General features: G+C 36.8%; 1 protein-coding gene across 4 annotated transcripts in view; it reads right to left on the reverse strand.

Moving 5' to 3' along the window:
* Positions 1-21,150: 21,150 nt before the first annotated feature.
* LOC103097375 (uncharacterized) overlaps positions 21,151-25,714 on the reverse strand; it is a 150,492-nt gene continuing 145,928 nt past the window's right edge. For all 4 annotated transcript variants that reach the window (XM_007496430.3, XM_007496429.3, XM_056802642.1 and 1 more), the window contains 2 exons: positions 23,424-23,471; positions 21,151-21,983 (listed from right to left, as the gene is read on the reverse strand). In XM_007496430.3, coding sequence (XP_007496492.1) covers positions 21,768-21,983; positions 23,424-23,471 — 264 coding nt within the window. In that variant the 3' untranslated portion in view covers positions 21,151-21,767. The remainder of the gene's footprint in view (positions 21,984-23,423; positions 23,472-25,714) is intronic.

Here is a 25,714-nt window from a genome sequence, read left to right on the forward strand (position 1 = left end):
CTCATCAATTTATCTTGAAAAACTATTTAATGAAGTACTGTACCCATTTTTGTTTTAAAACTTTTTTTTTTAATGTAGGAATAAATGGACTGGGAGCAATAGAGAATTGGTTGAGAGTCAGGTCCAGAAATGGGAGATCCTGGGTTCAAACCTGGCCTCAGACACTTCCTAGCTATGTGACCTTGGGTAAGTCACCCAATGCCCATTGCCCTGCCCTTACCACTGTTCTACCTTGAAACCAATATCCAGTATTGATTCTAAGATGGAAGGTAAGGGCTTTTTTTTTTTTTAATATATTTTATTTGATAATTTCCAAGCATTATTCGTTAAAGACATAGATCATTTTCTTTTCCTCCCCCCCACCCCCCATAGCCGACGTGTAAATCCACTGGGCATTAGATGTTTTCTTGATTTGAACCCATTGCTTTGTTGATAATATTTGCATTAGAGTGTTCATTTAGAGTCTCTCCTCTGTCATGTCCCCTCAACTGCTGTATTCAGGCAGTTGCTTTTCCTCGGTGTTTCCACTCCCATAGTTTATCCTTTGCTTATGAATAGTGTTTTTTTTCTCCTAGATCCCTGCAAGTTGTTCAGGGACATTACACCGCCACTAATGGAGAAGTCCATTACGTTCGATTATACCACAGTGTATTAGTCTCTGTGTACAATGTTCTCCTGGTTCTGCTCCTCTCGCTCAGCATCACTTCCTGGAGGTTGTTCCAGTCTCCATGGAACTCCTCCACTTTATTATTCCTTTTAGCACAATAGTATTCCATCACCAACATATACCACAATTTGCTCAGCCATTCCCCAATTGATGGGCATCCCCTCGTTTTCCAGTTTTTGGCCACCACAAAGAGCGCAGCTATGAATATTTTTGTACAAGTCTTTTTGTCCATTATCTCTTTGGGGTACAGACCCAGCAGTGCTATGGCTGGGTCAAAGGGTAGATATTCTTTTGTCGCCCTTTCGGCACAGTTCCAAATTGCCCGCCAGAATGGTTGGATCAGTTCACAACTCCACCAGCAATGAATTAATGTCTCTACTTTGCCACATCCCCTCCAGCATTCATTACTTTCCTTTGATGTTATGTTAGCCAGTCTGCTAGGTGTGAGGTGATACCTCAGAGTTGTTTTGATTTGCATCTCTCTGATTATAAGAGATGTAGAGCACTTCTTCATGTGCTTGTTAATAGTTTTGATTTCTTTATCTGAGAACTGCCTATCCATGTCCCTTGCCCATTTATCAATTGGAGAATGGCTTGATTTTTTGTACAATTGATTTAGCTCTTTATAAATATGAGTAATTAAACCTTTGTCAGAGGTTTCTATGAAGATTTTTTCCCAATTTGTTGTTTCCCTTCTGATTTTAGTTACATTGGTTTTGTTTGTACAGAAGCTTTTTAGTTTGATGTAGTCAAAATTATTTATTTTACATTTTGTGATTCTTTCTATGTCTTGCTTGGTTTTAAAGCCTTTCCCCTCCCAAAGGTCTGACATGTATACCATTCTGTGTTTACCCAATTTACTTATGGTTTCCTTCCTTATGTTTAAGTCACTCACCCATTTTGAATTTATCTTGGTGTAGGGTGTGAGGTGTTGATCTATTCCTAGTCTCTCCCACACTGTCTTCCAATTTTCCCAGCAGTTTTTGTCGAATAGTGGATTTTTGTCCCAAAAGCTGGGATCTTTGGGTTTATCGTATACTGTCTTGCTGAGGTCGCTTTCCCCCAGTCTATTCCACTGATCTTCCTTTCTGTTTCTTAGCCAGTACTAAATTGTTTTGATGACTGCTGCTTTGTAATATAGTTTAAGGTCAGGGACTGCAAGGCCTCCATCATATGTGTTTTTTTTTTTCATTATTTCCCTGGATATTCTTGATCTTTTGTTCTTCCAAATGAACTTTGTTATGGTTTTTTCTAAATCAGTGAAGAAGTATTTTGGTAGTTCAATGGGTATGGCACTAAATAGATAAATAAGTTTGGGTAGGATGGTCATTTTTATTATATTGGCTCGTCCTATCCATGAGCAGTTAATGTTTTTCCATTTGCTCAAGTCTAGTTTTAGTTGTGTGGCGAGTGTTTTGTAGTTGTGTTCATATAGTTCCTGTGTTTGTCTTGGGAGGTAGATTCCTAGGTATTTTATTTTGTCTAAGGTGATTTTGAATGGGATTTCTCTTTCTAGTTCTTGCTGCTGAGCTGTGTTGGAGATATATAGAAAAGCTGATGATTTATGTGGGTTTATTTTGTATCCTGCAACTTTGCTAAAGTTGTTGATTATTTCAATTAGCTTTTTGGTTGAATCTCTAGGATTCTTTAAGTAGACCATCATGTCATCTGCAAAGAGTGATAACTTGGTCTCCTCCTTGCCTATTTTGATGCCTTCAATTCCTTTATCTTCTCTAATTGCTACTGCTAGTGTTTCTAGTACAATGTCAAATAGTAGAGGTGATAATGGGCATCCTTGTTTCACTCCTGATCTTATTGGGAATGCATCTAGTTTATCCCCATTGCAGATGATATTAGCTGATGGTTTTAGATATATACTGTTTATTATTTTTAGGAATGACCCTTCTATTCCTATGCTTTCTAGTGTTTTTAATAGGAATAGGTGTTGTATTTTATCAAATGCTTTTTCTGCATCTATTGAGATAATCATGTGGTTCTTGCTAGTTTGCTTGTTGATGTGGTCAATTATGTGGATGGTTTTCCTAATGTTGAACCAGCCCTGCATCCCTGGTATGAATCCTACTTGATCATGGTGAATGATCCTTCTGATCACTTGCTGGAGTCTTTTTGCTAGTATCCTATTTAAGATTTTTGCATCTATATTCATTAGGGAGATTGGCCTATAGTTTTCTTTCTCTGTTTTTGACCTGCCTGGTTTTGGAATCAGTACCATGTTTGTGTCGTAAAAGGAGTTTGATAGAACTCCCTCTTTGCTTATTATGTCAAATAGTTTGTATAGTATTGGGATTAACTGTTCTCTGAATGTTTGATAGAATTCACTGGTGAATCCATCAGGCCCTGGGGATTTTTTCTTAGGAAGTTCTTTGATGGCTTGTTGGATTTCAATTTCTGATATGGGATTATTTAAGAATTCTATTTCCTCTTCTGTTAGTCTAGGCAGTTTGTATTTTTGTATATATTCATCCATTTCTCCTAAATTGGTGTATTTATTGCCATATAATTGGGCAAAGTAATTTCTAATGATTGCCTTAATTTCATCTTCATCGGAGGTGCTGTCCTCCTTTTCATCTTTAATGCTGTTAATTTGCTTTTCTTCCTTCCTTTTTTAAATTAGATTGACCAGTACTTTGTCTATTTTGTTTGTTTTTTCAAAGTACCAGCTTCTTGTCTTATTTATTAAATCAATAGTTCTATCACTTTCGATTTTATTAATTTCTTCCTTAATTTTTAGGATTTCTAGTTTGGTTTTCTGCTGGGGGGTTTTAATTTGATCGCTTTTGAGTTTTTTCATTTGCATTTCCAATTGATTGATCTCTGCTCTCCCTTGTTTGTTAATATAAGCATTCAGGGATATGAATTTACCTCTGATTACCGCTTTGGCTGCATCCCAAAAGGTTTGAAAGGATATTTCGCCATTGTCATTTTCCTCGATGAAATTATTAATTGTTTCTATGATTTCTTCTTTAACTAAACGGTTTTGGAATATCATATTGTTTAATTTCCAATTGGTTTTAGATTTGGTTTTCCATGTACCATTACTAATCATTATTTTTATTGCCTTGTGATCTGAGAAGGCTGCATTCATTATTTCTGCTTTTCTGCATTTGTGTGCTATGTTTCTGTGACCTAATGTATGGTCAATTTTTGTGAATGTGCCATGTGGTGCTGAGAAGAAGGTGTATTCCTTTTTGTCCCTATTTATTTTTCTCCATATGTCTATTAATTCTAATTTTTCTAAGATTTCATTCACTTCTTTTACCTCTTTATTATTTATTTTTTGATTTGATTTATCTAAATTTGATAATGGTTGGTTTAAGTCTCCCACTAGTATGGTTTTATTGTCTATTTCTTCCTTCAATTCTCCTAGTTTCTCCATTAGAAATTTGGGTGCTATATTATTTGGTGCATACATGTTGATTAATGATATTTCCTCATTGTCTAGAGTCCCTTTTAACAAAATATAATTACCTTCCCTATCCCTTTTGATCAGGTCTATTTTTGCATTGGCTTTATCAGATATCATGATTACCACTCCTGCCTTCTTTCTATCAGTTGAGGCCCAGAAGGTCTTACTCCATCCTTTAATTCTGACCTTGTGGGTGTCAACCCGCCTCATGTGTGTTTCTTGAAGACAACATATGGTAGGGTTTTGGATTCTAATCCATTCTGCTATTCGTCTATGTTTTATGGGTGAGTTCATCCCATTCACCTTCAAAGTTATGATTGGCATTTGTGGACTCCCTGGCATTTTGATAGCCTTCCCTAATTCTAACCTTTTCTTCTTCAGCTCTACCTTTTAGTCCAGTGATTTACTTTGAATCAGTCCCCCTTGTCCCCTCCCTTGATGTTTCCCTTTTTAGTCCCTCCCTTTTTATTCCCTCCCCCTCCCCCCTCTCTTTCCCTCCCTTTTGTTCTCCCTCCCCCCCTCCCCCCCTTGGTTTTCTCTTCTCCCTACCCTTGTTGGGTAAGATAGAATTCAAGATCCCAATGGATCTGGATGTTTTCCCCTCTCAGAGTTGATTTCCCTGAGATTGAGGTTTAAGTAACCCCCCCCCCCGTCTCTTCCTCTCCTTCTTATAGGAGTTTTCTTCCCCTCCCCTTCCCATGTGAATCTTTGTGTGATTATTCTATTTGGTCTTTCTTTACCCCCTATTTATACATTACATTTTCCCCACATATTAGTATACATAGATTGATATAAATGTAGTCCTTATAGAAGAGAGTTTGAGTAAAAGAAGAAGATAACATTTTTCCCCTTTCCTTAATATTTACCTTTTCAGGTATTCCTTGCTCTTTGATTTTCGGTATCAAACTTTCCACAGAGCTCTGGTCTTTTCTTTGCAAAAAGTTGGAAGTCTTCTATTTTGTTGAATGCCCATACTTTCCCTTGGAAGTATATAGTCAGTTTTGCTGGGTAGCTGATTCTTGGTTGGAGACCCAGCTCTCTTGCCTTTCTGAAGATCATATTCCATGCCTTATGATCATTCAGAGTAGAACTTGCAAGCTCTTGTGTGACCCTGATTGGCATTCCTTTATATCTAAATTGTCTTTTTCTGGCTTCCTGTAGGATTTTTTCTTTTGTTTGATAGCTTTGGAATTTGGCAATTACATTCCTGGGAGTTGTCTTTTGGGGGTTTAGTGTAGAAGGTGTTCTGTGAGCTCTGTCAGTGGCTGTATTGCCCCCTTGTTCTAGAATCTCTGGGCAATTTTCTTTGATTATATCTTGTATCACCATGTCCAGTTTGGTGTTTATTTCTGGCTTTTCTGGGAGTCCAATTATTCTTAAATTTTCTCTTCTCCCTCTATTTTCCAGATCTATCACCTTGTCGGTGAGATATTTTATGTTCTCTTCTAATTTCTTGGTGTTTTGGCTTTGCTTTATTAGTTCTTGCTCTTTTACACGATCGTTGTCTTCCAGCTGCCTGATTCTGGCCTTTAAAGCCTGGTTTTCCTTTTCAGTTTCATCACACCAGTTTTGTAGATGCGTGAATTTCTTTTGCATTATTTCCAACTTTTCCTCCCAGAAGGCTTCCATCTTTTTGGTCATTTCTGATTCAAATTCTTCATGGGTTTGTGGTGAGTTTCCATTTCCTTTGGAAGATTTTGGAGCATTTTCTTGTATATCTTCTATCTCCTCTGTATTTTGTATTTTGACTCCATAGAATGTGTCCAAAGTCGCCCCTTTCTTCTTATTTTTCTTGGTATTTTGGGGCTTCTGTGCTTCTGTGGAGTTTGCCATCTCTGAATGTGGAGGATTAGCTTTTCTTATCTCTGTCTGGTGTTCAGAGGCTTTAGTCCTGGGCAGATTGTCGGTTCTATGAGGTTTCCCTAGGTTAAATTGAGTATGCCTCACTGGAACTGGAGTGGAAGGGTCGGACCAGGAGCCCACACTCTCCCCCAGCTCTCTGGGTCGGGTTGCTTTCCGGAAGTTGCCTTCAGAATAGCTGGCCGTGAGGCTGTTTCGTCAGCCTGCAGGGGGATGGGCTGCAGCTTCCCCAAGCTCCGAGGGCAGGGACTTTCACTGAGACTTGGATAGCAGGATCCAGCCCGTGAGGCTGTCTTGCCCTCCCTGAGGGTTGCTGTTGTTTCAGACAAGCCTGCTCTCTGCGGGGGAGCTCCGAGGGCAGTGACTTTCACTGGGACTCCGATAGAAGGCCCTGAGGGTTGTTGTTGTTTCAGATGACCCTGCTCTCTGAGCGGGGTGGGGCTGCGGCTTCCCGGAGCCTTGGACTCTGCGCTCCTACCCCTTAGGTCCGAGTGATCTCGGGTTCTGGCTTTTGAAGGGGGCCGTACCTTCTGATCCAGGTCCAGGTCCAGGAGGAGGGTTCCCAGGGTCTGTGCTGTTGATCGATTTGAATTTCGGCGCCTTAGGAGCTTATAGTTTGAGATCGGTTGGGAAGGGTTTTCCGGAGATCTGAACTTTAGCTTTCTCTAAGCCGCCATCTTGACTGGAAGTCTATCAGGACTTTTTATACAACAAGATGGAAAATAAGAAGATGCCTACCAACTGGAGAATAGCTCAAAAAGATATAGTGTATGAATGTAATGGAATATTATTATTGTACCATAAGCAATTATAAAAAAATTAATTCAGATCTCCACAGGGAGCAATGTGTGACTTAATGTAAGGTGAAGTGAGCCAAATGAATAAAATGATTTTTAAACTGTCGACATGGTAAAGTAAAATAACCTTGAGAGATTTAAGAACCCTCATCAATGTAATTTTCAATGATGACTCCAGAGGATTGAAGATGAAGCAAGCTATTCACCTCTTGAAAGAGAAATGGCATAGCTAAATAGTTCAGTGGCTAGAGAGCCAGTCCTAGAGATAGGAGGTACTAGGTTCAAATTTGATCTCAGACACTTCCTAGCTGTGTCTCTTGTCAAATCATTTAACTCCCATTGCCTAGCCCTCACCACTCCTGCCTTGAAACCAATACACAGTATTGATTCTAAGATGGAAGGCAAAAAATTATTTAAACTAAAAAACAAATTATAGATCTGAGATGAAGGAAATATACATTTTAGATTTGGCTTGTGGCTTACAGGTGCCATTGATTGAACTGTGAAAGTGATCCAACAATTCTGGACATCCATTTGTCATCACATAAGAAAAGTGACTAAACTGCCCATATTTTTATCTCAGTGATCCCACTGATGGAGACATACTCCAAAAAAGTCAAAAGATAAACAAAAATCCAATATTTACCATTCTTTATGGTAGCAAGAACTAGAAAAAATTGGGTCCCATATAGTGGGCACTAGATAAAAAAATAAACCATGGTAGAAGAATGCAATGGAATGATTATTCTATAGAATGGGATGACAAATAAGAGGGGTTTAAGAGAAATGTAGATTTATGTGAACTGATGCATAACAGAAACAAAAGCAAGAAGCCAAAATATACAATAACTACAACAATGTAAATGGAAAGATCACAAAAGTAAATTGAAATATGAGCATAATGGAAAAACCAGTAAAGATCCCAAGAGGACATCATGAAACCCATGTCCTTTTTTACAGCAGATAGTTAGACCATCTTGGACATACTATGGTGCCACAAGTGTGCTTTATATCAGATGCTTCTTTGTTTTTCTTTATTATAAGGGAGACTTTAATCATGAAGAGGGCTGATTAGAAAATGAACAAGATATACTCAAAACACAGAAATAAAATACAATTTCAAAAGATTTGGGTATTTAGTGGCTTGCAAGTTCAATAGAGGTCAATGATGAAACATAGCCTAAAATATCTACGTTAATAGAAACATAATTTAATGAGATCTAGAAAGAGGGAGAGGAAAGTCACAATGTACTCTGCTATGATCATACCACACCTGGAGTATTAGATGAAGCTTTAGGTACCATATTTTAGTAAAGATTGGAAAAATTGTATAGGGTCAAAACCTATTCTAACTGCATGGGGAAGGGACTCACAATCATGACATAATAGTTTAAAGAACTGGGGCTATTTGTCCTGGAGGAGATAAGATAACCAGGGACATGATAATCATCCTTATCTAAAGTGCTATAGCATTTGGAAGCAAGACCAGACTTACTTATCTTGGATCCAGAGGACAGAACTAACAGTACTGGGTAAAAACTATAGAGTAAATTGTGGTTCTATATAAAGAAAACTTCCTGACAATTAGAGCTGGCCAGATGCAGAGGTATTACAAATAGATAATTGTTCTGGATCATATCTTAGAAAAGACTTTGATCATAGGAATGGAAGCCCAGAGAGCTGGGGAATTGCTTCTACATGGCTATCTCAAGATTTAGAAATTCCACAGGACAAAATATGACCTAAAATTATTTCTAATATTGCATGGGTAGAGGTTGAATGCTTTCTTTCTTGTGATACTGTGAAGGTTCATGCATTTTAGGCATATTTAATTCGTGTATTAAATGTAGAATTATGCTAAGGGATCTATCAAGCCTTTGGCTGGGGCTACAGCTGCAAATTTTATGTTTTCCTTAGATGATACTTAACCTTCTTAGTGCTGTTGCTTAAAATAAACAGCCAAGATATTGGCCAGTTGGGGAATGGGAAATATAATTATAGAAATTTAATTTTCATATTGTACTAATATTTGGATTACTTTATAAAGTCTTCTGTTTAGAGGGCCTGAATACAACAATATATTCTACATGTTTTCTGAAAGAGAGCTGTAGTTTTGTTAAAAATTAGGGTAGAAGTATGGCATGGAACTTAGACTGGAACTACACATTATTTTACATGGCTATTTTGAAAAATCTGTTTTTCTGTCAATATAGACATTTCTGCTAACAAGAGTAGAACTTAAGCTTCTTGAAGGCAGACCTCATGCCCAGGAAGTAGTACTCTGCCTTGCACTCAGTAAGTGGTTAATAAATGCTTATTGAATCCAATTAAATGGAGTCCTTTATTTTTATTTTTTAAATTTAATTTTATTAAGAAAAATTTTCCATGGTTACATGATTCATGTTCTTTTCCTCCCCTCCTCTACCCCACTGCACATAGCTAATGTGCAATTCCACTGGGTTTTACATGTGTCATTGATCAAGACCTATTTCCATATTATTGATATTTGCACTAGGGTGAGTGTTTAGAGTCTACATCCCCAACCATATCCCCATTGACCCATGTAATCAAGCAATTGTTTTTCTTCTGTGTTTTCTCTGGATCTGGAAAGCATTCTTTCTCATAAGTCTCTCAGAAATGTTTTGGATCAATGTATTGCTGCTAGTAGAGAAGTCCATTACATTCGATTGTGCCACAGTGTATCCATTTCTGTGTACAATGTTCTCCTGGTTCTGCTCCTTTCACTCTGCATCAATTCCTGGAGATCATCCCAGTTCATGCGGAAGTCCTCCAGTTCATTCTTCCTTTGAGTACAATAGTATTCCATCACCAACAGATACCACAATTTGTTCAGCCATTCCCCAATCAAAGGGCATCCCCTTACTTTCCAATTCTTTGTCACCACAAAGAGCACAGCTATAAATATTTTTGAACAAGTCTTTTTCCCTATGATCTCTTTGGGGTATTAACCCAGCAGTGGTATGACTGGATCAAAGGACAGCCAGTCTTTTAAAGCCCTTTGGGCACAGTTCCAAATTGCCTTCCAGAATGGTTGGATCAATTCAGAACTCCACCAGCAATGTATTAATATCCCTATTTTGCCTTATCCCCTCCAACATTTATTACTTTCCTTTGCTGACATGTTAGCCAATCTGCTGGTGTGGGATTGTACCTCAGAGTTGTTTTGATTTGCATTTCTATCATTATAAGAGATTTAGAATACTTTTTCATGTGCTTATTGACAGTTTTGATTTCTGCATCTGAAAATTGCCTATTCATGTCCTTTGCCCACTTATCAACTGGGGAATGGCTTGCTTTTTTGTACAATTGATTTAGTTCCTTACATATTTGAGTAATTAGACCTTTGTCAGAGGTTTTTGTTATCAAGATTTTTTCCCAATTTGTTGCTTCCCTGTTAATTTTGGTTGCATTGGTTTTGTTTGTGCAAAACCTTTTTAATTTAATGCAATCAAAATTATTTATTTTACATTTTGTAATGTTTTTCTAGCTCTTTCTTGGTCTTAAAAACTTTCCTTTCCCAAAGATCTGACAGGAAAACTATTCTGTGTTCACCTAATTTACTTATAGTTTCCTTCTTTATATTCAAATCATTCACCCATTCTGAGTTTATCTTGGTGTAGAGTGTGAGATATTGATCTAAACCTAATCTCCCCCATTTTGTTTTCCAATTTTCCCAGAAGTTTTTGTCAAATAGTGGATTTTTGTCCCCAAAACTGGGATCTTTGGGTTTATCATACATTGTCTTGCTAAGGTCATTTATCCCACTGATCCTCCCTTCTGTCTCTTAGCCAGAACCATATTGCTTTGATGACCACAGCTTTATAGTACAGTTTAAGATCTGGTGATGCTAGGCCCCCCTCCTTCAATTCATTATTTCCCTTAATGTTCTTGATCTTTTGTTCTTCCAAGTGAACTTTGTTATAGTTTTTTTTTTCTAATTCAGTAAAAATATTTCTTGGTAGTTTGATAGGTATAGCACTGAAGAAGTAAATTAGTTTGGGTAGAATTATCATTTTTATTATGTTAGCTCATCCTACCCATGAGCAATTAAAGTTTTTCCAATTGTTTATATCTAGTTTTATTTGTGTGAAAAGTGTTTTGAAGTTGTGTTCATATAATTCCTGTGTTTGTCTTGGCAAATAGATTCCTAAGTACAATGTTGGAAATATGTAAAAATGATGAGGATTTATGTGCATTTATTTTGTATCCTGCAACTTTGCTAAAGTTATTGAGACCATCATATCATCTGCAAAGAGTGATAACATGGTCTCTAAATGGATTCCTTTAGACTACCCTCAAAATACCAACACCTGTGGACCAGCTTTCTGTTGATGAAGTCTTCTTAGCACTTGTCCTCAGATTCAGACACACTGTATAGTTGGCAAATGCAACTTGAACTGCTTAGTAAATCCTAACTGAATTTGCATTCCTGTTGGCACTGCCTATGAGAATCTATATCAGGTTCCACTAAGTTAGAAGCATTGAGAATGATGGGTAATACTTTTTTAAAAATTATTTTCAGTTAACAATCATTTATTTCCTCCTACACACTTTTTCTCCACCCCACTGAAAAAGAAAAACAAAACTCTTGTGATAAATGATAACAGTTGAGAAAAATACATTTCTGCATTTATCCATATCTAACATCCCCTCTTTCTCTTACCATGCAAAACATAATTGGGTGGAAACTGGTAAGTAGCTATCAGCTAGAACTATTTGACACAATTTAAGTTCAATTAGTACGAGTATTATACTTGAATTATATCGGAAGCTATATCTCCAGGCCATGTTGGGAACAGACTATCTGTCTAGAAATTTCAGAAGAGCAAACTTCACACAAACCCAAAGAATACAAATGGTAAATGGAGAGTATGGTCTTTTGTCTTAGGTCTCAGACTACTGAATATACAAAGGCTCAAAAGACTATGTTATTACATGACCTAGATTATAATGCTGTAAATGAAAAGGACAACTATCCCAAAACAATCAAAAGAAGAGTATGAGAAGACATCTTCCTCTCTCCCCTACACTCCTCTACTCTGGGGAGATAGGGAGTATAAAGGTATGTACAGGTGGAACATTACATATATTGTCAGATTTTTTTTTCAATGTATTGACTGGTTTTGCTGATTTTTCCCCCTTCTCTCTCTTTTTTGCTTTAAGAATATTATTACAAAGCATGGAGTTTTGTGAGTGGGAGGTGCAGGGATATGGGGAAAATTTAGGTAATCTGAAAACAAAAGATATCAATAAAAATTGATTAAAAATAGAGCCTAGAAGTTATGATTCTGGTGCATATGTCCAAAAGGAAAAAGAGGCATTAAAAGGCTGAATAGAAATCCTGAGGCAACTGTGTTCATTGTCTAATGATCTCTTGTGTGGTTTCATAAGTGAATTTTCCAGACTGAAAAACAAACAAGAAAATAGAATGGAGATGGCTAGAGTCCATGTTGCGGGCTCCTGGGGTTCAAGCAACACCTGAGGCAAAGGCCAAGTGCTCTTCTTAATCAATCATTTTTCAGTTTTATGCAGCAGCCCCTTAAAAAAGAGAGTGAGAAAAAAGTAACCAGGCAGTAAGCCAAATGTACATTTTACAAATTTTCTCTGAGCTGCTGAGGGGCCAGCACTTATTTGGATGTATTAGACTTGTTACATTTATTACAAAATAAGTCTTGATAGATGCATACAGAAGAATACTCAGGAAGAAGTGATCAGAGTTGAGGAAGGCATCTTATACCATCTAAGCCTTGAGCAAAGTCTTAGATTAAAGAGAAACTTGGCAGCACTGTGAAACAGGAATTGTCTCTTTTGTTAAAACAAAAAAATTTAAGGGAGACAAGGGTAGCTTTTAGCTCAGTCTTTACATTGAGGATCACTGGTTTTAAGCTAGGTTATATCTTCTTGAACCAGAAAGTGATCAGTGCACAACAGATGAAGGGATTGTTTTGTTTTAGGAACAGGGTAGGTGAATTCTTACAATCTAATTGTCGTAATGAAGGTAGGTCCCAGGACTAGTATTAACCACTGATATTACATATTACTTTCTAGCACAAAGGAGTCTTCATACACCAATTGCTGTGTTCTCCAATCTCTTGGCCCCTAGTGATTTTTTAAAGCTTTTTAAAGTTCTCTCTTAAATATTCGAATTTCTATTTAAGAAGACATTGCACAAAGTGATCAGAAATATACATTGAAAAGAATCAAGACTTGTAGAGCCTAGAGAAGACATAGGTATAAAACATATAATAAATTTGTAATTAGAACTGTAACAGAACTGGGGTCACTGAGGCTTTGCTTCAGATCACCAAAATTTTGAGAGTTCCGATACCACTTACATTCCTTATGAAGCATTAAAACAAGTGAGCTTAGTTTAGCAACTAGCTAGCAAGAATAATTAGACAGTTCACTTCTTCCCCAGGTAAGTTCCTTCATGAAACTCACCGATTTATACCCTCCCCAAAACCCAACCCAACTCGGCTGTAAACTGATGGTTTATAATAAAACATAGAGGAGAATCCTCCCTGAAGAGAAACTTCAGAAGGCTCTTAATCTATATTGAAAAAAGAAGTAGCCCAGAAAGGTCATCATAAATATACTAGGACAGATGAAAGGTTAAAATTTTGCCCCATCTACTTTTTAAAAGGAAGAAAGGTTGATTATAAATTCAATCTAAAAACAGTATTGACATTGACAAACTGAAACCTTCCTAGAAGAGGATAACCAGACTCATGAAGTAACTGGAAGACAATACTGTGGATTCGTGAAATGAAAGAGTGTTTAGCCTACAGAATTAGCGTAAACATGGCAGCTTCCTTCAAGTTTCAAAAGAAAAGTACTGATAATCTGTGTTTCCAGAGGATATATGACAAAGCATACTTCCTACCTCTTCTCAGAGAAATGATGGACACAAAGTATATTTTTGGACACGGCCATCATAATGTTCATTTTGCTTGTCTATGCTTATTTATTCAAGGTTTACTTTTTGCCCCTTTTTTACTCTTGGCTCTTTGGGGAGGAGAGGAACAAATTATGCCAAAGAAGACAGTAATTGGAATATTTTTAATGCACAGCAGAGGAGTGAATATAAGGAAGTTCAGAAGAGAGAACAGACAAATGGGACAGTTTTTGAAAGTAATATGTAGAATTTATTTTATACTTAAAAAAAAGCAAAGGATGTGAAATGGTGATTCTCACTTTCATATCATATTTTCTTGTGGTCTGCTGTGTATATAGGTAAACTACCCAAATATCTTAGCTTCACAAGGTAAAATAGAAATTGAATGAATCCACTGATAGCCTCCTGAAAGAGATCCAAAACTAAAACTCCCAGGAATATTATAGCCAAATTTTAGAGCTCCCAGGCCAAAAAGAAAATATTGCAAGCAAGTCAGAAAGAAATGATTCAAATGTTGTGGAGTCACAGTCAGGATCACACAAAATTTAGCATTATCCACATTAAAAGATCAGAGCGCTTGTCATTTGACATTCCAGGGAGCAAAGGAGTTAACATTGGAACTAAGAACAATCTACCCAACAACATTGAGCATAATCCTTTGGGGGACAAATGGATACTTAATGAAATAGATGACTTTCAAGAATTCCTGTTGAAAAAAACCAGAGCTGAATAGAAAGTTCGATATGCAAACAGAAGGCTCAAGAAAACCATAAAAAGAAAACAATGAAAGAGTAATCATAAAGGACTCAATAAAGTCACACTTTCTTCATTCCTATATAGGAAGATGAAATATATAAGTTTGGCAGTAATCATGTTCCATTTCATGAACTTTTCATTATTAGGGCAGTTAGTAGGAGTTTGCATAGACAGAGGTTGTGAGCTGATATTGGAATGATCTTCAAAAAAAGAATGAAGGGATAAGGAAGAAGTATGTACTGGGAGGAGGGAGAAGGGAGAGATAGAATGGGATAAATTTTCTCATATAAAGGAGGTATGTAAGGAAGAACTTTTATAGTGGAGGGGAAAATGGTGGGGAGTTGAACTGCAATCTCACTGGAATTGATTCAAAGAAGTAAGACCATAAATGCACACTCAGTTGGGATAGAGAAATCTTTTTTAACCCATCAGGAAGCAGGAGGGGAAGGAAATAACTTATTTTCCAATATCATCCTTATAATGAAAAAAGATTATTGATTAGAGAAAGACAAATTTAAACAACTCTGAGGTGCAATGTCACACCTATCAGAAATGACAAATGCTGGAGGAGATCAGGGAAAATAGGTACATCAATGAATTGTTGGTGAAGAGTGAATTGGTCCACCCATTCTAGGTAGCAATCTGGAACTATACCCAAAGGACTATAAAACCCATAAAAATACTTTTTGGTCCATCAATTTCACTATTAGGTCTATACCCCAAAGAGATCAAAGAAAAAGGAAAAGGATCTATAAGTACAAAAATATTCTAGCAGCTGTTTTGTGGTGTCAAAGAATTGGAAATTGAAAGGATATTCATCAATTGGGGAATGGCTGAACAGGTTGTGTTATTACTTGTGAAAAATGATGGGAAGACCTATATCGATTAATGGAAAGGGAAGTGAGAAGAACTGAGAGGTCATTGTGCACAATAACAGTAATGCAGTAATGGTGATCAATTGTAAAAGACATGGCTATTCAGATCAGTACAATACTCTGATCAATTCAATTCCAAAGGATTCATGATGAAAAAATGCTATTCATCATCAGAGAGGGAAGTGATAAACTCTAAGTGCAAATTGAGGCTAAGTACAGATTGAGGTTTAATTTTCTCACTTTATTTTGTTGTTTTTGATGATATATGATTAATGTGGAAATAAATTTTGTATGATTTCACATGTATAATTGATATATTGTTTTTCTTTTCATTGGTTGGGAGGGAGAGAGAATTTAGAACTCAAAATTTAAAAATAAAGTAAATAAAGAATACATTAAAAAAATAAAAGCTAGAAGACCACTTGTGATAAAAGTTGTAGAGAACATTCTAATTCCACTATAGGTTAGACTGGATGGTCACTGAGGTCCCTTCTATTTCTGAAATTCTCTTATTGTTTTCTTAGATGGGCAAAAAAAGACTCTGAGAAGTTCTAGGTTTTTTTCAATCATTAATGAGTCTTGGATTAGTAATTGTATAAGCCTGAATCATAACCCTTTAATCATCTGCTAATGAGAAACATGAGATTCCAAAATTGAATCACAAATTGAATTACAACTATCTTACTTGTAATTAAATACAAATATTTGTATTAATATATTTTCCACTAATGCCATCCTCCAGGACCTCATCATGGTATAGAGATATTTCTGGCTTCTTGAAGGGCAGGGCAGTTCAAGGTACAAGGATTTCATATAAGGGACCATTAAGTAAAAGCCTGTGTGTTATCTGAGGACCAACCTAGTGAATTTAGTCCAGGGTGGCCACAACAGGAGGAATTTTTCTAGGTGATTTTTTAAAAGACAGAGAGAGGGCTTGGGATTGGCTAGATTGGAGAAGGGAATGTGTGCTTTGAGGAAATAATATATCTTTGAGATATTGAATGAATTAGAAACATCTGATATCATGATGCCATACTATAATGTGAGTGTGTGAAAGCTTTAGTACTTCTATTAGAAAATGGGCTAATTGTACATTTATATGACTCACATGAACTTCCATTCCCTTCTTAGGAGTTAGTATTTCCTAGTCATCTTCTTTGGGATATTCAAAATCGGCCAAGTCACACCTTTAGAAGGAAGAGGACACTTATTTTGGAGCATCTCTTGGAACTTCCAAGAATCCCATAGTGGGAGACAGCATACTTCCTATAGTGAAGGTGCCATATTTTATATTGTATCATATATTTTGACTCAAACTTGTGATTTCATTGGTATAGGAATGCTAGGTGAGAAAAAAAAATCTATTTGATGCAGATCAGGACTTACAATACAACCTATAGCCATAAAGAGTTGCTAGCAGCACAGAAAGTTAGAGTCACAGAGCTTGGATATGATAGAACCAGGCACTTGAATACAGGTTTGATTCTGCATCCAGCTCTCTATCAGCTATGCTACATTACCTCCCAGGAAAGCAGTAACCTAATTATAATCAAATAGGTAAGCATAAATGTGGGAAAAAACATATAAATCAAAGACAACAGTGAAGGGTATGCATGACTTTCATATTAATCATTAAAATTGAAAAATATTTGAGTTCTCAGATGCTTTCTTTTTGTTGATTTCACTCACTCTCTATATTACCTCCTCTAATCTCTGATAAATTTGTTTCATTGATCATTCCTTTTTTTCATACTTCTTTGTCCTCTTCCTCTGTTTGTTCTTTCCTTGAGCCTATAAACATGCTTGAGTTTCCTTTAATCCTCCAATCCCCGAAGCTTCTTTGTCTTATTGCTCTCTTCCCTTTCACTTCCAAATAATGGATACTATTATTAACAGATGAGAAAACTGAGGCTAAGAAAGGTTATGTGACTTCCCCAGTGTCACATAGATGATGAGTGAGGTAGGATTTGAACTCAGCCCTTCATGACTCCAAGTTCAAGGATCTATTCATTTTGTCACCTTACTGCCTCTGAAGGGGCAAGCTTTTTCTGGAGTGGTTATTGCAGCAATATAGAACATGGCCTGCCTATCTGTCCTTTGTCATTTTTTACTATACTTAAACAGTAATTTCCCACCTTGGGGTTGAGGGTCATTGATGGTCCTGGGTGTCTACCCCAGGCATGGGAAGCCTTCTTGTAGAATGGTCCAGTGAGAACCATTTGTTCCAATGCCATGAAGGTGGCTAAAGCAGGCACTATAGAGAGCTTAGAACTTGGTCAGATATCAATGATGCCAAGTTCATACATTGCATCGCAGGCCACCACCAGCCATCTTGATTTTTGTCTTGCAATTAGATTTCAATAACTCTGGGACAGTGAGGCTGATGACTTTGCACAACTCTGCCTCACTTAAATCCAACTCATGTGCAACTCAAGGCATCATATCATTGGTCCTCTTCAGAAATGAAGAACAAACTACAACTATGTACTAAGCAGTATTCTAAGCACTGGGGGAACGAGTGACAATATATTAATGTATCATTTGTTTCAGTGAAGTTTCCAGGTTTTCTAGGTGGATTCCATGATATAGAGGTGTGTAATATCCCCCTAATTCCAATGTACAGGGGCTCTTTGTGGAATGTGAGAGTCTGACATGGGGTTTATGTTCACTAATAGAATTTTCTCAGGGAAATGGTCTAAGCACCAAAATTAGACACTGTCCAACTTTCAAATAGAACCAACTGGTTATTTGCATTTAGTTCTTCTTATCAAAAGAGGTGTGTTTTTTTTTTTTTAAATCTGCTCAGGAAATATGAAGCTTCTCAATTCCTAGGACCAATCCATTACTAATAGAAACTGAAATTCCACTGGCTTCTTATCAAAATTTCTTTAAATAATGCTTTCACTAACCAGATTCTTATCATGACTGGCATTCTAAGAACTGTATCCCAGAGAAAGAATGTTGTTATAATTGAAAAACTTGGAGGGCAATTTGGAATTTTGTGCAAAGCGCTTTGAAAGAATGCTTGCCCTTTGATCCAGCCACACCACTGCTAGGTTTGTACTCCAAAGAGATAATAAGGGAAAAGACCTGTACAAGAATATTCATAGCTGCGCTCTTTGTAGTGGCCAAAAATTGGAAAATGAGGGGATGCCCTTCAATTGGGGAATGGCTGAACAAACTGTGGTATCTGTTGGTGATGGAATACTATTGTGCTCAAAGGAATAATAAAGTGGAGGAATTCCATGGGAACTGGAACAACCTCCAGGAATTGATGCAGAGTGAAAGGAGCAGAACCAGGAGAACATTGTACACAGAGACTGACACACTGTAGTACAATCGAATGTAATGGACTTCTCTACTAGCAGCAATGCAATGATCCTGGATACTATCCACATCTAGAGAAAGAACCATGGGAATAGACATGCAGAAGAAAAACATGATTGATTACATGGTTCGATGGGGATGTGATTGGGGTTTTGATGTTAAATGATCACTCTATTGCAAATATGAATAATATGGAAATAGGTTTTGAACAATGATACATGTATAACCCAGTGGAATTTCTTGTCAGCTCTGGAAGAGAGGAGGAAAAGAACATGCAACCATGTAAAATATTCTAAATTGAAAAAGAAAAACATATTCTTCAGGCACAATTAAATGAATAAACACCTCTAAAATGTTTTGTGTCAAGGATTAATATTCTAAAAACTTGGGAAGGCAGCTGTCACATAAATCAAGAAGATACAAGAAGCCAACTTCTGTATCTGTCATAACTTCAACATTTATCATCTTGTAGTATTATTTTCCAAACCAATTAAATGGGCCAACTCTAGGAAGACATGACAATTACTAGGCATCCTAGAATGGCTAATGCTTTAAAAAAAAACCAAAAACATTAGCAGAGTCATTACCTTTAGGCTTATTTGTTATTCATCATGGAAATAAATGAAAACCTACTAAGAATGAGTAAGCCTGAGGGATGAAGCATCCTGTATGCTTGGCATTTGTGCCCTTTAATTCTCATGGCTCAGTTTGTCAGTCCATGTAAAACCACAAGAGTTAATCCTTCTTAAATAGCAATGGTGTCATTTCTGGGGAAAATTAGACACAGGCTAACCTATAGTTTGTGTGACTTGTTTTTTGCTTCTGTTGAGGCCTAAAATTGTAATTAAATTTTAGTCACCTAAATTCACAAAAAGCTAATCTAGGCTTTTTATAAATTCAGCTTAATAAGACTTAAGAAAAGAAAATGTGTTTCATTGTTGAAGTGCCAACTTCAACAAAAGTCATCTATACACTAAGACTTTCTCCTTTGATTGGGAGAAAGATTCTAGTACTTAGAAAACAAAAAGTATGTGTTTCTGGCCCAAAAACATAATGTCAAGGAGGGGGAGTTATGGCTGTTAGTAATAAGATTTCTTTCTCCCCAAAACTTTTTTTTTGACAAATCCCATAACCAAAGATATTTGGCAACATGGAATTGCTGTTTAGAAAATATCCTAAGTGGGTGGAGTTCTACTTTTATGTGTATTTCTTCCAAGATAAGGTCTGTGGATTTTTGCCCATGCTATAAAATTTAGGAGGTTGGCATTTATTTAAGCAATCTGCCACCATTATTCTTTTTTCATTTTTAGATGTGGCACTGTGATTGCACTGCTCTAGCACTGGTGACCCCTTGCTGTGGTTTTCAATCCTTTGAGAATATCCATTTTTAGTTTGGGTCTCCAAGATACAAATTGGTGACTCATGAGGGCAGCTACCCTCCGTATTTCTGTACGAGTTTTGTCTTGGCTCTATTTATCACTTAAAAAAAAAACCTTACCTTCCATCTTAGATTCAATACTAAGTATTGACTTATTTCAAGGCATGTGGAGTCAAGGTGTTTGCCAAGGGTAACATAGGGAGAAAATATCTAAGGTCACATTTGAACCCAGGACCTCCTATCTCTACACCTGGATCTCAATCCACTGAGCCACTTGGTTGCCCCATCTTTATTGCTTTCAAATGCTATTCTCTGACTTCTAAGGAATTAGATCCTGGCTGGATCTCTTCCTGTGGATCTGTGTCAGGCAACTTCTAAGCTCCCTTCATCAGCAACATGATACTTGCCCCTGGCTCTTGGATGTTCCTACTATCCCAGTAGCCACCTGTAGTATTTAACTACAGATGGCTTTTTGTGGAGGAGAGTTTTGTCTTGAACTAATAGCAAGAGCTTCATGACTTATAGTAAAATATTATCAGAGACTTTATCGGTTCTAGAAACACATAATCTCTCCTTAGCTAATAGCTATAAACTTCCAGTAGGTACTCATTTGTTGAAGAGCAACTCAGCTTGCTGGAGGTCAATTATTTGTGAGACCCTGTTCTGCCAGGGGAAAGTACAAAAGAGGAAATGAAAAGCAAGTAAGAGTTTGAATAAGGGACATAACTTCTGCCAGCAGCATCCTTTTCCACTCATCCTAGGTATAAAAACCACCCAGAGGTAAAATCCAGCCCCAGACACTGCCTAGCTGTGTGACCCTGGGTAAATCATTAACCCTCTATTCACCTTAGTTCCTCAACTGTAAAATAGGAATAATAATGGCACCTACATCTCAGGATTGTTGTGAAAATCAAATGAGATGACATCTGTAAAAGGCACTTAGCACAATTCTTGGCATATAGTAGGTGCTTATTTCCTTCCTTTAATGAGAGGTCAAAGAATTTATTCTTCAATTAACAAAGGACAAGAATAACTCTATCTCATATGTATGTGTATGTGTGTATATATACATGCCTGAGAATTCTCACTATGAATGACTTTTAAATTTTTATCAATTTTTTTATAAAATCAAGAAACTCATCATAGGTACACTCACTTAGAAATATTTATTTTAAGAATGATAGCCATCAACAAAGCAACCAAAGAAATGTATAATACAAAGATAAAATTCTTAACCAAGCTGTAGTCTTTATCAAGGCAAAACCAAAAGAAAAAACAATCTAAAAAGTTAATTTGATGCTTCTGAATTCTGCATACAATGCTCTCTTGGCTGTTTTTTCCCCCTTCTTTATCATCTGAGGCTGCCACAAGGTTTTAAAGTATGTGACACAAACTACAGCATTAATATTAGACCATACTCTAGCAATATTTTTTTGAATAAATATATGAACCAAGTGTTTGCATCTATTTATAGGAAGACTTTGAACTTAGCCTGACTTCATCATTGAAATTGATTGCATTTTCACATATGTGCATGAATTTTATTTTTTTCAATGGAGAGAGAAGATGTCTGTGATAGTTTTAGGTCAGCACAGAAATGGCATCATTTTTTTCCCTGATGCACTAAACAGGTATGAATTGCTCTCTTGCATGCAATCATTTAGGAGTGTGTTCTGTCTCCTCAAGAATCAATGGCATTTTCTCTCTCCCCTTATTAAAATCTAGTCTTCTCACCATCTCTGCCAATGTTCTTTAAAAACAAATTTAGAGTGAGGTTCTCCTGGTAATTCTCTTTAGCTGCTGATTAACAACCCTGGCTTTGTAGTTATCCCAAGCTTGCTTTTTGATGAGATGTTCCATAATTGCATCCTGGGTGGGATAAATGTTCACCAGTCCTAGTGCCATTTGTTGGGACCTGATAGGTGCTTCCATTAGAAAGATTTTTGTGGGAATGAAAATGCATTCAGCTCCTTCACTAACCTAGAGAGAAAAAGCATAGAGAAATGTTGTTACCTTGGTGCAGAGCAAGGCGGCAAAGTGCTACAAGGACCCAGGCTGGTCTGAAAGGGTTGTGCTAGGGTACGAGAGAACTTCCCAGAAGAACTGGCTGGTCTAAATTTGCCAGGGTGACAATGTTTTATTTTAGGCCTAAGAACACTTTCTTTCTTAGTTAAAAAAATTCTATGTCCTCTACCCCAAAATTCTCAAAGGCGTTGTCTTTACATTTAGGAGAGGAAGAGCCATGATGCTTCAGGGAATACATAGCACAGAACATTCTACACATCCTCTACATGGAAAATGACTGATGAAAGAAAGGGGTGTTTGGTAACAGAAATAATTTAATGCCAGAAGTAATGCCAAAGCAAACTAAAAAGTAAAAAGAAAACATTTTCAATGTCTCCTTTCTGAACAGGCAATATTGGGGGAGGGATTCCCATTGCAATATCCAGTTGGGTCCAGGGCTCTCAAACATATCCTAGGGTTCATACAAGAGCTGCATCAGAGATGTAGTCTAAGCTATATTTGCAAATACCACAGATTGGTTGACTTCTAACCAAAACAATAAAAGATCCTTAAAAAGAGGGAATGTACATACATCCTGATTCCTGACTGTTTTCCCAAGAGTTCTCATACCCAGAGGGACACACAGAAATGCCCATCAGTGAAGTTTCCCAGGAATCCTGACAATTCTCAACCACAGGGGCTCACTCAGCTGGGTGTGATTCACACACTACATGCAACCAGAACAGCCATAACAACACACAACAGGGGCCGGTCTATTGCTACTCACCATCAACTGTTTTTCTTCTTCCTTAAATCCTTTAGTCCATACCAGTCCCTAAACACTCATAAGAAAGGGCTTAGGGACTGCCATGCCTGTAATTTCATGGAAGAAGGAACTCCCAGGGTGAGGAAACTTTCTGCACCAATGCAGGTCAGTACCTTCTTTGCAACTCTGTAGTTTTAAAAAAGACTAGGGCATTGAGAAGGTAAGTGACTTGCCTAGGGTCACACAACTAATATGTGTCAGAATTTGGGGTTGAGCACCAATTTCTGGTTTCCTTACCACTACAAAATGCTAACCTCTCTAGGATGATAAAATTAAGGCAGAGCTAGCTTGGCACTGTCCTATCATGCGGTGTTGACTCACCATGTTGCCTTGAACTTGGTCATTATCCCAGTCATATAGTCCTAACACATAGATGAATTTAGCATAATTGGGGTTTTAAATGTAAGGTTCTTTTGAAGGATATTATATAAATGTTTATAAATATATGAACACATACCCACACATGAATTCATATGGAGAGAGAGAGAGAGAGAGAGAGAGAGAGAGAGAGAGAGAGAGAGAGAGAGAGAGAGAGAGAGAGAGAGAGTAAAACATTTAAAAGATTATTTCAGAAGAAAAGTTTTTCTTACCAGGCTGAAATTTATGTCACTTGGTGTGTCCATTTTTTCTACCACACCCTAAAATTATAAATACTTTTTAAAGGAACCAGAGTCATCAAAAAAGTAATCTATCTCTTCTATCAATTCAGTTTAGTAATACTTTAAAAATTTAAGAAAATTCAGACCAGATAAATATGTTTCATTCTTAAGGTTCTAATCCCGCAAAGGTTAAATGTGCTCTCTTTAAAAAAAAAATTCTCTTCTCCTTTGGTTTCCATGGCACTAAATGTTCCTGGTTTCCCTTTCCTATTTTAATAGTCTATGCATATAATTAAACGTTGTTGAATGATTTAATGTTTTCCCTTGCTCTAGCACCTATGGTAAATCCCTATCGGCCACTAACTGGTGTCTAAAAATTCTCTGATTTTTACCTTCCTTTTCTGATGGTTCCTCTTCCTGACTCTTTAACAATGGTCTTGCTCTTTTTTGCTCTAACATTGTAGAAGTCCACAACCCAAATCTCTTACAGCTAGATAAACTGATCACCTGAAACCATATTACTAGTATAACCCTTGAGAATTTAAAAAGCCATAGGAATGAATAATTGAAGTTAAAATGGCACATTAGAATGGTACCACATCCAAGACTGATAATTATCCAGGCTATTACAATATCATTAATTCAATAAATATTATGGAAAACCCATTAAAAGCTCTTTGAAACTGCTATAGAAATTTGATTTGTTCATATAATGACATGTATGGTATTGTTAAAATGCCATGTTTTCATAGAGGTGAGACACGAGTTAAACTTTAATACCCTGACAGCAGTCAAGGACTACACACAATTGTAATCCCTACAAATAGAGGAGACTGGTGGATCCCTTCAGTTCAGAGGTTCAATCTCAGTAGGTCTAAAATGAATTGGATGTCTCTACTAAATGCAACACCAACCTATATTGGTGTTGCACCTCCCCCCATGGCTAGGATTTAAATGAGGTACGTATGGCAAGGATTGGCATTTCTACACGGGGAGATATGGTATTAAACAAGACATGTTTGAGGCCACTATACAGAGTTAATTTTTTTCCAAAATTTTTATCAATAAATTCAATGGCAATCCAACTTAATAAGCATTTGGTAGGTACATACTATATGCAATTACATATACAGTCTACTAATTAGAGTCCCCTTTTTTGTTTTTCAGCCTAAAGTCACTTTGAAACGTCCTGGCAAGGCATACAAGCAACTATCATAGAAGAAACGTTGGGGACATGGTCATCAGACAAATGACCCATTCTACAGGGTCATATCTTGCCTCCTAATTTTGTACCTAATTCCTGGGCTAAATAACCAATCCAGCTGGCAGTATTCCCACTCATGGCTGATTCTGGGCTCTCAAAAAATATCTTAGGTTCTCTTTCATTTGATGTTTTTTTTTAAGACATTAAATGAAAGTTTCCCAGGGATATTTTAGAGGTGATTAATTCATTTTGCAGTCATGAATTAGATTAGATTATCTCAGAGTCCCCTTCCAATTCTGAAAGTGAATGATTTTTTAATAATAATGGAGTCAGATTGAGGACTAGTAAGATAATAATTATGACTCTGATAACACATCACCACATAACTATTTTTCCCAATGCTCATCACCACATGAACATTCTTCCCCATGTCCATCTCCTAACATATTTCATGAGGGTGTAATGCAATGGCCTCTTCCAATTGTCATAATCTCTAATCTTAGTCTTCTGGTAATAAACCACAATTCAAGAAAGAACTAAGTTTTCTAGCTTCTTCATTTGGAATTTATTATGTGAAATATTTGATAAAAGTTATTGAAACATATTTTCCAACATAGACCCTTGTTTAAAAGAATACATTGGTAAATTCTTTCAAATTCTTATCAATAAATATATTTACTGGAACCTATTATGCAAAAATTATTGTGTTAGACTGAGATTTTGAGGCCATTTTATCCAATCCTCACATTTTACAAATTAGAAAACTGAAGTTCAGGGAGATTGAGACTTATCCAAGGCTATACAGTCTTTGTTCTTGAGAAATTACAATCTAGTTGGGAGACAAGATTCTGTGTGTATGTGTGTGTGTGTGTGTGTGTGTGTGTGTGTGTGTATCTGTGTGAAGTGAGACAACATCCAGATCAGTGTATAAGGAGAAAGAACATTTGAGACTGGTGTAGTTAGGGTAAGTATTATAGAGGAAGGGGATCATACCTCTCTAATGAAAGAGACCTCAAAGGTAATCAAGTCCAACCCCTTTATTTTACATATGAGGAAACTGAGGTCAGAAGAGCTTATG

Source organism: Monodelphis domestica, chromosome 6, assembly GCF_027887165.1.
Source record: "Monodelphis domestica isolate mMonDom1 chromosome 6, mMonDom1.pri, whole genome shotgun sequence".
In the NCBI taxonomy this organism is placed as follows: domain Eukaryota; kingdom Metazoa; phylum Chordata; class Mammalia; order Didelphimorphia; family Didelphidae; genus Monodelphis; species Monodelphis domestica.